The sequence below is a fragment of the Bombyx mandarina genome, chromosome 15 (genome assembly GCF_030267445.1).
Source record: "Bombyx mandarina strain Sakado chromosome 15, ASM3026744v2".
NCBI lineage: Eukaryota > Metazoa > Arthropoda > Insecta > Lepidoptera > Bombycidae > Bombyx > Bombyx mandarina.
Window position 1 is genome coordinate 15,541,507 of NC_143221.1, and position 12,421 is coordinate 15,553,927.

The 12,421-nt window shown below is 38.7% G+C and overlaps 1 protein-coding gene across 2 annotated transcripts in view; it reads left to right on the forward strand.

Moving 5' to 3' along the window:
- Positions 1–10,776, forward strand: part of LOC114250307 (carcinine transporter) — a 46,287-nt gene extending 35,511 nt beyond the window's left edge. For both annotated transcript variants that reach the window (XM_089732789.1, XM_089732788.1), the window contains exons 3-12: positions 429–612; positions 1,061–1,190; positions 1,428–1,556; positions 2,260–2,452; positions 2,866–2,971; positions 3,528–3,760; positions 4,178–4,257; positions 5,401–5,576; positions 5,967–6,121; positions 7,003–10,776. In XM_089732789.1, the coding sequence (XP_089588915.1) occupies positions 429–612; positions 1,061–1,190; positions 1,428–1,556; positions 2,260–2,452; positions 2,866–2,971; positions 3,528–3,760; positions 4,178–4,257; positions 5,401–5,576; positions 5,967–6,121; positions 7,003–7,075 (1,459 nt within the window). In that variant the 3' untranslated portion in view covers positions 7,076–10,776. The remainder of the gene's footprint in view (positions 1–428; positions 613–1,060; positions 1,191–1,427; positions 1,557–2,259; positions 2,453–2,865; positions 2,972–3,527; positions 3,761–4,177; positions 4,258–5,400; positions 5,577–5,966; positions 6,122–7,002) is intronic.
- Positions 10,777–12,421: the final 1,645 nt, after the last annotated feature.

A 12,421-nucleotide genomic window follows, 5' to 3' on the forward strand; every position in this document is an offset into this window, starting at 1 on the left:
CTTACTAATTCGCTGTCCTATGTCTATAACTTTGGTCCTCTGTCGGATCACCTCGTTCCGGATTCGATCTTTCATTGAAACTCCAAGCAAGCATGTGCCTACTAATATAATCGCTATACCTTACGTTCGACTGCATCTCATGAATATTTCACGAGTGCTTTTGACGAAGGTTCCTTCCTGAAGTTCTAATAATATTCTAATAAATAATAAATATTATCATATCTAAATTACTATTCTAAATATTCTCATTTCTCAAAATCTAATAAATATTATTTAGTTACCTAAATTTTACTTTAGTTATTATGTAGCTGCTCTGACAGAATGACAAAAATGCACACCCAATAAATCCTCAATTCGAATTTATTTTTTTCGAAAAGAATAAGGGATACTTTGGACAATACGACTTTAAGGGTAGTGGCCAATTACAGACGTAATCTGTCGGCTCCGGGCGCGGTCACCGGTGACTGGGACCGATGCAGCACGTACAAGACGAATTGGACCAGAGTACTGGAGACCCTCACGCCACCTGACCCTGGGACACCGACGGTGCCCTGCGAGAACGGGTGGGATTTTGAGCTGACTGATATACCTTATCATACTGTAGTTAGCGAAGTAGGTATTTGATTTCGATTTTGTTTGCTTATAGAACGACATTGTCTCAAAGACTTGGACATCATGCTGTCCCGTGAGCTCATCACATAATTCGGGTCTTAATAAACTTATGTACGGGTCACAATTTGACTAAAATTATTGTCAATGTTCCTCAATTCAAAGTCTAATTCGACGGTGTAAATATATTATGTAAAATAAATATATAATGATCGAAGTTCGATAATAATCACTCAAAATTTAGATTAATTTTACATAATAGAATTTCTCTTAACTTTTGTCATTGACTTAACGAAAGAAAACTGACCATTGAATAATATGCTGACAACACCAAAACTCGTTAATAGTAATAATAAACTAGATGCTGAACAGAAAAAGGAAATCGGTTGACCGAAAGAGGGGGACAAGGTTTTCTCTTTGCCTCATATTTTGATTCTTGTTTATTCACCAGAGAGGATGGGTGTGTGAGAAGTCCGGATATGCACCTACAGCTCAAGCCATATTTTTTGCTGGTTCATTTGTCGGGGGTCTTTTGTTTGGATGGATCGCCGACAACTTCGGAAGAGTTCCAGCACTGATAGGTAACTTAAAACTTACTATGACCGGTGTATTCTAGAATAATCTGGGCTGATGCTCTTTGTCATTCATAATTAATAGTTTTTGTAATTCGTGTATCGTTCGTGTAGCGTTCGTTTTGTAATTGTAATTTTGTAATTTGTAATCGTTATTGTAATTATCAGCCGAGATACTAAAAAAATCAGTCGCCAGATTTAAGTGGGTGTAGATATATTGAAAATATTTTACTTTTTATATTTTAGGTTCGAATCTAGTCGGCAGCATTGGAGGTATAGCAACGATATTCACAAGTGGATTGTGGGACTTCATAGCGTGCAGATTTTTAGTCGGAATGTCCTTCGACAACGCATTCATGATGATATATATTTTAGGTAAATAAACAAAAAAACTACAACAGTCTAAAACTTTATATAATAAGCAAAAGGTCCATTTGTGCGAAGTGTAATTTATGTCTTAAACTCTCAGTCAAATACTAAAAATGTTACACCAAATAGGAAATTGTTCTATTGAAATTAGATTATTTAATTTAAATGGGCGCGTCATATGTAAGCAATATGAGTATAATACATTGTATAATTATTTCTATGATGTCCACGTGTTGACTATCTTTTATAAAAGATATACGGTCGTGAACAAAGTGAAAAGAGAAAAAACACTAATTTGAATAATAACGTCTATATGTATATGACGAATAATTTTATATCAACACCATTAATGATTTTAAGGTCCTCTCAAAACTTAATTAGCCCAATTTTCCATCAACACACGTGTTACGTTTCATTATCATTTGATTTCAATTACTTGATTAAAAATGATTATTTTGTACACAAATGTCTTCTACAATCTCTTAGACTTGTTTTAGAAAATCCCAATAATCAAATTTATCTTAGGCTGCAAACTCGCTTCGAGAATTCATTAACGAACATTCCAGACCGAAGACTATTATATATATTTTTTCAAACAATGAATTTTGCTAATGTAACAACTTGTTTTCTTAAGGAGCTATAATAATATACTTGTGCCCAAATTATCTTTTGACGGAGGACGCACCTTTACATAAACCTCAAACTCCAGTACTAGAATACGTCGGTCCCCGGCATCGTACTTGGGTGGCGAATATGTCGATAGCCTTGTACTTCGGAACTGGTTGCCTGACGTTACCCTGGCTGGCTCTATGGATGGGTGACTGGAGGAAGCTGCTCTGGCTGACGTCGCTGCCAATGCTGATAGTCCTCTTCGTGCCTTTCGTCGTCCCCGAGAGTGCGAGGTGAATACTTTAAAATAGTTTTAATGTGAATTACGCAGCCTTTTTTTATTGCTTAGATGGGTGGACGAGCTTACAGCCCACCTAGTGTTAAGTGGTTACTGGAGCCCTTAGACATCTACACTGTAAATGCGCCACCAAACTTGAGACATAAGTTCTAAGATTTCAGTATAGTTACAACAGCTGCCCCACCCTTCAAACCGAAAAACGCATTACTGCTTCACGGCATAAATAGGCGGGGTGGTGGTACCTACCCGTGCGGACTCACAAGAGGTCTTACCACCAGCGGAAATTAATACGTATGATTGAAGTCACAACCACCAATCTTCAAGGACTGGATCATAGCAGAAACAATCAGGACGATACTAAACTGTAATTATAAATCAAAGTTAGGCAACAATCTTGTTACTTTTCAGATGGCTACTAACAAGGGGCCGAGTGAACAAAGCTGTTGAGATACTAAAGACATTCGAACGTGTCAACGGCACTAAGATACCTGACGATGTCATGGACGATTTTGTTGTGAGTTCTGTTATGAATTTTGTACATACACACAGTGGTTGTTATTGTTCTGATGGGTCAACGAGCTCCCGGACCACCTGGAGCTACGTAGTGGAGTGCACAGACATCACGTCATAACTTTTCTAAGGAAATACGTACTTGCCCGTGATCATGACTTTAACGGTTAAAAAACAAAACCTTACGACTTACAAGAAAATCCTCGATATTAACAATGGGTTGTGAATACAACACGGGTAGATATTACAATTCTGTTTATTTTCCCTGCAAAGCAGTAATGCGTTCCAATTTGAAGAGTAAAAAAATTGACTTCAGAGTCAAAGAAATGTGCAGTTTAGTCTTGTTTGTTTGCTTGTCTAGTGATATTTCACTGCAACATTATTGGGGTACATTCTACTATACCTACACTGGTGTTTAGAATTAACTAAGTGGTGGGAGGGGAGGTTGAAGAACTGACCCTACGCTAAATAAATATTTTATTTTACTCTTAAAAGCTGTGCACCTTTTTATGCCCTCAACTTCAAAACAGAAAGTATTGACGAAGCGGCCTTTTTCTTAGGTATCGGCGCGTCAAACCAAGCAAGAGAGAGAGTCCCTGATAATATTATTCAAGAACGGCCCGCTCCGCATCACCATGATTCTGATGGTAGTCGTCTACATGGTGTGTGCGGTGATATTCGATGGTCTGGTGCGGCTGTCCGACGCATTCGGCCTGGACTTCTTCATAACATTCACATTTACGTCGGCTACGGAGATCCCTTCAGTTACGTTTGTAGCACTTCTACTTGACAGGTGAGCTGTTTCTCTGAGCAGGTGTCAAGTGTTAAGTGACATGTCTCAAGCTGGGTGACGACATTTTAATATGTCTACAGTTTACCACGCAACACCATGTGAGGCGTGAGCTCGATTTAAAATAAGACAGCGGCAGCGGCTTGGCCCTGCCCCTGGCATTGCTGAAGTCCATGGGCGACGGTAACCACTCACCATCAGGTGGGCCTATCTGCCTACAAGGGCAATAAAATAAAATAAAACTAAATTGTTAGTTCTGTCTTATGTCCATTTTAGCCGTATCATACTGGTTTACGATGAGGGAAATTGTTTGTGTTCGTCTCATTATCCATAATGTATCAAGACATAATCAGCTATTGAAGCTTGACTCATTTTTGTTACTTACCACAACATGATAAATTGTTTGTTTTAAATTTTCAGATGGGGACGTAGAGTTCTGACGTGCGGTCCTATGGGAATATCCGGGCTCTTGATACTGATCGCGATTTTTGTTCCCAAAGGTAAGATGCTACACGACAATAAGATGAAAAATGTACTGGTGGTAGGACCACTTGTAAGTCCGCACGCGTAGGTACCACCACCCCGCCTATTTCTACCGTGAAACAGTAATGCGTTTCGGTTTGAAGGGTAGGGTAGCCGTTGTAACTATACTGAGACCTTAGAACTTATATCTCGAGGTGGGTGGCGCCTTTACGTTGTAGATGTCTATGGGCTCCAGTAACCACTTAACACCAGGTGGGCTGTGACATCGTCTACCCTTCTAAGCAATAAAAAAAAAGATGAAAAAGGATTTGGATTGGTGTTGATTTTGCTAGAAATATTTGTAGCTAGTTTTACATTTTCATCTTGTGTTCTTTTCTTTGCAATTAATACTAGAGGTGACCCGTGGTTTTACCCTCAGACACAGCCCACTGAGTTATTCGCCGGATCTTCTCTGTGGGTCGCGTATCCGGTCTGGTTGTAGATTCTGCGAAACACTGCTCTTGTTAGGGTTAGTCGGACTTTTTGGCGGGAACGCGAGGAGCGAAGTTGTGCGATTTTATTTATTTTGTCTATTTAGTGTTTCTTCAGGTTTAAATGTGTAATAACGGTGGCTTATTAACTGTTTAATATATGTGAAATCTGTGAAAGTGCACAAATGTGGGAAAATGAAACAAAACCGCTGAGCTAGCTTCTCGGAATCTTCCAAAAAGTCCACTGAAAAAGTCACCAAGTCCAGTAAATGACCACCATTTTACTGAGATTATATTTCATCTCATATCATCTCATCTCATTTCATTTCGTGCCATGCCATGTTTCATATTGATCAACTTCATTTCATTTCACTTCATATTACCATTTTTCATAAAAATAAGAATATAAATTAAAATAAGACCTGACCTAAAGGTCTTAGTTACCAGGTCATAAAATCCCTTAAAAAAGGGTTGGTCTTAGCAACATCGTCAGGATTGAGCCCCGTGAGCTCACCTACTTGTTAGGGTTACGCTGAAATGGCCTCTCAAGGCTACCAGCCTAGCTAAAAAAAGAGATCCGTGGCGCGGTCTTGCCCGAACAGTATCGAACCATCTGCTCGTCTACCTCCCCAGAAAAAAATCCTGTAATTAATGTGTAATAGTTAGTGTTTTTTTTCTATTTTCTTTTAGGCATCGCCCAAGCTGCATTGGCGGTAATGGCGCGGTTCTTCATCAACATGTCGTACAACGCTGCGGTCCAGTGGGTCACGGAACTGCTGCCCACGGGCGTCAGGGCGTCAGGGTCCTCAGTTCTGCACATGAGCGGCTACGTCGCTATAGTGCTTTCACCTTTTATTGTCTATTCGGTGAGTTTGACTCTGCACATATATAAACACTAGCGACCCGCTCCCGCTTTGCTGCAGAAACATTTAATTTATTATTAATTATGAAAATTTATCGTACTGATGGTAGGACCTCTTGTGAGTCCGCACGGGTAGCTACCATCGCCTCTGCCGTGAAGCAGTAATGCGTTTCGGTTTGAAGGGTAGGGCAGCCGTTGTAACTATACTTGAGACCTTAAAACTTATGTCTCAAGATGGGTGGCGCATTTACGTTGTAGATATCTATGGGCTCCAGTAACCACTTAACACCAGGTGGACTGTGAGCTCGTCCACCAATCTAAGCAATAAAAAGGCAAAAAAAAACAGCACCGAGTGGGTCTCACAAGCCATCAATAGTATTTGTGTTTGCGATAGGAACGTGTCTGGACCCTGCTGCCGCTAGTTATCCTGAGCGTGATAGCTCTGGCCGGCAGCGGTGTCGGCGTCGTGCTGCCGGAGACCATGGGCAGATCCATGCCGCAGACCATGGCGGACGGCGAGAGGCTCGTCAGAGATTATTCGTTATGCTGGTATGAACTTATTGTAACATTAACATTATTCTTCTTGTCCACGAACCGAGATGATGGTGATGTTGATGACATTACACGTCACGATCTGCATATCTTGTGAGTCCGCGCGGGTAGGTACCACCGCCCTGCCTATTTCTGCCGTGAAGCAGTAATGCGTTTCAGTTTGAAGGGTGGGGCAGCCGTTGTAACTATAGTGAGACTTTAGAACTTATATCTCAAGGTGGGTGGCGCGTTTACGTTGTAGATATCTATCGACTCCAGTATCGCTTTACACATGGGGGGCTGTGAGCTCGTCCACCCATCAAAGCAATACAAAAAAAAAGCTCCAAAACTCATTCTTTTTTTTACTAACCTACCTCTTCGCTGGTAGCCTAAGAGCTAATTCCAACTAAGCCCAGATGGGTGGGTGAGCTCACGGGCTCAACCTGAGAGAATTTGCTAATACTATCCCCAGCAAGAGCAGTTCTTCGCAGAATCTACTACCAGATCGGAATCGACAAGATCCGGCGAGAAACTCAGTGGGCAAACACATTGTATTGCACTGTAGTCTATTAGTTATATTAGACACATATCATCTAGCCAAGGTGATGATGATATTTAGGGTTAAAAGTATGTGTGTACATGAGACATAAGACACGTGGGTCTTTCCGGTTCCCGTAGCAGATAAAAATATTCTAGCTTGGCGTCGAATTTACCACGACTGCATATTTAAAAAAACAACTCCATCATCTTAAGGATACGTTTTTACACGATCTGTGCGCAAATTCGACTTTTGTTTTTTATTGGATCCCCATTCATTACGTAGTGCTTCTTTCAAACATCAAACTGTAATTAATTCGTTCGCATTAACTATATAGCTGTTTATCTATTTTGAATCACAGGAAACCAAAGTCGGAAAGCTCCGAAACAGCTCAATGGAAAAACGAAAAGGAAAAAACTCATCCTTTAGTATAGAAACTCCTTCCAGTTCCCGAAGGAAAGGAACTTCCGAGGGGGCGTGTTTGCGGACGCAAATGATCCGAGGTGATCATTAAGGTTTTTACTCAACGTATTGCGTATTAATAATAAAAATAGATAAACAATCATTGTAGTGCATTTACTTTTACGTAATTGCAAGCTTGTTATGCAGTTATAGGGAAAATGTTCGAACTCTAAGTTAGAACTTTGCGTTTGTGTGGGTGTGGGTCAATGACATCTGATAGAAAAAATACAAATACAACTTAATAACGGGTATTTTATTGTTAATTTGTATTTTTGTATTTATTAGCGTAAGTGGGTAGACTAGGTCACTGGTCGCCGGACGGTAAGTGATTACCGGGGACCGCGCGTGACTTAACTCGAATGCCGTCGCCAGTTTGAGACATAATATATAAAGGTCGGAGTAACATTGTCACATCCGTCATCGAGCCTTTCAGATTCGAAAGCATTATTGTCAGGTCATTGCTCCCGGAGTTATGAGCTATTAATTCGAATGCTTACTAAAATCAAATCTATCATACGTAAAGTATTTCAAAGGTGTTGGCTTTGTTAATACCATCAGAACTGTGTGCTTAAGGTGAGTTTTTTAACTTCTCAGTCGCGTAAAGTTAACTCGAAATTGTATGGAGTTGGAACAGCGCCCCTAGCGGCAAACGAAGAGAAGTTGCACAGAACTTGCGAAGCACACTGATGGCGTAGATTAACTTCTTCCGTATAATTTTAGTAAAAATTCAATTTACTTTAGTACACACTCACACAAAAGCAAAAATGGTTCATGTCCTTGATTAAATAAAATTGTACGTTAAAATAAGAATTCTATGTTCGTTTTTTATGTATCAAGTAATAAAGATATCTCGTAGATGTGAGTGAGGGTAATTGTTCCGCGCGCTGCCTTTGAATCTTTAAAAGAAAACCTTCAATAGCTTTAAGCACGCCTTCCATTATTAATAAAATTGTATTAATAATAACGTCAATTAATTTGTTGGAATTGTAATTTTAAGGTATTTAGGATACTTTTTTATTAAGCCATTATTGTTCTTTTCTTATTGTCATCGTGTCTAAAACAAGATGTTTTAAAAGAGAAACTCATAGGCTATAAATAGTGCGCTAATAAATTAAAATGAATTGTGGCGTGACAGGGTTTCGTCCAGTGTGAAGTTATTTCTGTCTATATTATCTTAAACACATCTACATTATCAGTTTTGGATTTCCCCCCAATAGATGGCGCTGCTCGATTTGTCTGAATCGTGCAATTGTCCCCACGGAGTGAATTTTCTTGGTTTTTTTTAAATAAATACCTAATAGGTAGATATTGTTACGTTTTTATGACTTAATATTACACACTCGGTAATTACAAATCTAAAAGTCTGGGATCCAAGTTTCTGAATACACTGCTCACTACTGCAAAAGTAGCAACATACTGCAAATACATCAGTGAGCATATTTTCAGTCGGTTATTAATTAAAGTGACCGGAATTACTAATATTATTTGTCATTGTTTTTGTTTTTTCGTTTACCATTCTGGTTAGGTTTCAATATCTGACCTTTTAGCTCTTTCACGATGGTGGATTAATGAAGTGCCTACGTTAAAAATGAAAATCGTAAAATTTAACGGTGCGTAAAGGACGACTTTTGCGCTGATAGGTATCTATGGGCTCTGGTAAAAGTTTAACATCAGAAGGACCGCGAGCTCATTACTTGATCTACAGATAAATAAAACTATACTACATTACTACTAGTATTTACAGTTGAGATTTTATATTTCTAAAAACAGAAACAGTGAAGCATACCTGATATAAACTACTTTCAAGTAAAATATACAATCTTAAAATAATGTGTGTTGTTTACTTTATAAGTGGCGATAAAGTATTGTACTGGTTTCTTAACACATTGCGCAAACCGTCTATAGTCAATCTATAGACGGTTTGCGCAATTTGTTATCTCTATTAATGCGTATAAAGCGCGGAGCGTCGTAATACAGACTATTGCGCAGTTTGATTATAGGCACTAGGTATCGATTTTTACGGACATTTATAAATAACCATTAAAACTAAATTTTTCTGTGAATTTAGCTATGATTTTAGTATTTTTTTTTTTTTTCAATTAGATAAAGTTTTTGATAGAATACTTTTTTCAATAAATCCTATAGAACTTTCTCCAAAATATATGAAAATGAGCTCAGCACTAAAAAGGTCAACGTACTTGGGAAGGTATATATATAAAGAACTATGTGCTTAAATTCTTATCCTCATAATTCTTTATAGATTATCTCTCTTATATTTTATAGAAAAATCTAGTGGAGCCTACGATTAATGTACAACGTTAAAAAATACCAAGATAAAATATACTGATTAAGTTAAATTAATGACGAATAATTATCATAACGAATGCGGTCCAACCGGCTACGCACTCAAATATCTATGATAAGAGAGATAAAGGTAATAAATCAGTGTGGTCTAATGTTATTACTTTATACGGAAGAACTTTCATGAAGCTTTTACTGGTGGCAGGAGGTTTTGTAAGAGCGCATCGGTAGGTACCACCACCTTGCCTATCTCTGCCGTGAAGCAGTGATGCGTTTCAATTTGACAGGTTGGGCAGCCGTTGTATTTAAAAACGGAGACTTAGAACTTGTGTCTGATGGTGGGTGGCGCCATTTACGTTGCCGATGTCTATGGGCTTCGGTGACCACTTCACACTAGACGGGCCGTCAGTTTGTTAAACCTTATGAGCAAGAAATGGTTGTATGTGCGAATGGCCTATTTTGGGTATGGAAATCGGTTGTTTTCTTAACACAAACATTTGATTGTAAAATACTATCATATAATATATGGCTATTCATATGGCTATGTGTCGATTGGTTTTCCATGTAAATTATTTGCAAATTTATTTTATTGTTTTGCGAAGACATACAAGCTTACGGCCCACTAGATACATATGTACATGTAGGTACATATATATTTATACTTTTTAATTAGATATATACTCGTGCCTTCGCTTATCATCCTCAAAGTTAGTGGCCCAGCTAATCCGCTGTATAACTCTAAGTACTCTTTCCAAATCTCTTCTGAAGAAACCTATGTCAAGACAGATAGTATCGGGACCATGAAATGTGATGATTAGCGCAGACGTAGTTCATTCCAGTGGCAGGAGTGAAACGGTAAGAAAGGTGATAGGCACGTAAAGCTTTTAAAATAACTGTCTCATAGGTATCGACAGGGTCGTGATTAATCAAAATAAGATTATGAATTTAATTCCTTTTAAATTATATTTTATGTACGCATGCCTTAAGGACTGAGATTTTGTGAAGTACGTATGTGTATGTATCGATCTGTTATATGGACATCCAAGATTATCTTGGTAAGTAATCGAGTTAAGGTAATTTTCTGTTTCCTTAATTTTTGAATGCTAAAAGATATATTTAAAATTAATTTTACTGCTTAGTCTTATTATAAAACTTTCGTGGTGACGGTCTTATATTATATAAACGTCGAGAATAAAATAGTGAGAACAATAAAAATACAAGACTACGTTGTAAGGTTTTTAATTTTACAAATACATGTTTAGCATATCAATATTTTTAGGTTATATTGAATAAGACAACCTGAACATTGTTCAAGTAATACTAAAAGTATTGTACAAATGTTTTTAATAAATGATAATTTTATAATTATGAATATTGTTTTAATGAAAAACTCGTACGATCTATTACTTCGAAATGCAAATAAATTTTAGGTAATAGTACGTATACTGATTGTTGATGCTGACTTGTGGTGTTACGTGGTTAGCTAAGCTAACCGAAACCGTGAGTGGTTACCGTCGCCCATGAACTTCAGCAATGGCAGGGGCAGAGCCAAGCCGCTGCCTCCCACTAATACTCTCCACAAGCCTCGTTTGAAGAAGGACATGTCATAGCGCTCGGGAAACACCATAGAGGGGAGCTCATTAACTAGCCGGATGGCAAAAAATACCTTTGGAAATGCGCTGTGGATGACTGCAGTGGCTCCAGGTAGTATGGATGGATGAACTCTACTCCGGTGGCGGGCGGTAAAAACGAGATGACGGTATCATTTCGAACAACTCCTCAGAGCACTCTCCATGGAACATACGGTACAAAATAGAGAGGGAACTGAATTCCCTCCGCAGAATCAGAGGTTCCAAGCGATCCGTGAGAATGGGATTAAAGGAGTGTTAGCAAATTCTTTCAGGTTGAGCCCGTGAGCTCACCTACCCATCTGGGCGTAGCCGGAATCGCCTCATAAGCTACCAGCGAATAGGTAGAGAATAAAAAAAATACACAAAATTTATAAGCATCAGTGTAGACATACCTACATAGGAGGAGCTCGGTGAGAAACACACGTACATAGAATTAGATATATTTGAATATTATAAATAAATAAGTTATAACACCCGTTTCTTCTGATAAAGTATCAAAAATTATCAGGTGATGTAGGATATTATGTCGTACAGATTATTGTAATTTAAGATCCTCTGGCCTCGTTTGAATAGGCTAGTCACTATCGTATTAATCGTAATCAAAGTGATTTCCTATAAATCTATCTGCCCATAATCTATACGCTTTTATAAAAATGTAACAGAAGTGTATTTGTTTATTGAAGATTAATTTTATTATCAAAAAGTTAAGAGACTAACATACTTGTAGTTGATGTACTTTTGGCCTGTCATTTTCGGCCCATTTGTGCTGCGACGTAGCCGCCATAAATGACCACCTTGTCGACGTCGCCCTAAACACGTCATTACGGAACCTTCCCATTCATTAACGGTGCTTTTAAGTACCACAAGCACCGGTCACCGTCCTCGGCGAACCCGTCGCTTGCGACGAAGGGCTCCACGAGTGAATTAACCTGTGGTTTGTTATTCTCGGGATATTATGCTCCGAACACATAAAAGTCAAACACACCAATTCAACAATATAATAATATAACATAATACAACAATATAACAATAAAATAATATGTGTACAATGTTCAATTATAAAGTAAAAAGAGTAAACAAGTCGATAGGCACTACAAGACACAAATTAAAACTAAAATTATAATACGTTTTACAATTTAAATCGACGCGCGCGAATCTCGCAGTATGACGTCACGGGACACCTGCGCGTTCGGGAACTCCGATCGCATCCGATGACGCCCGAATGCGACCGAGTGTTGCACGCTACAAACCCATAGACACAGCCTGCTGAGTTTCTCGCCAGATCTACTCAGTGGGTCGCGTTTCCGACCCGTCGGTAGATTCTGCGAAGCACTGCTCTTCCTAGGGCCAGTGTTAGCAACACTCCCGATTAGAGCCCTGTGAGCT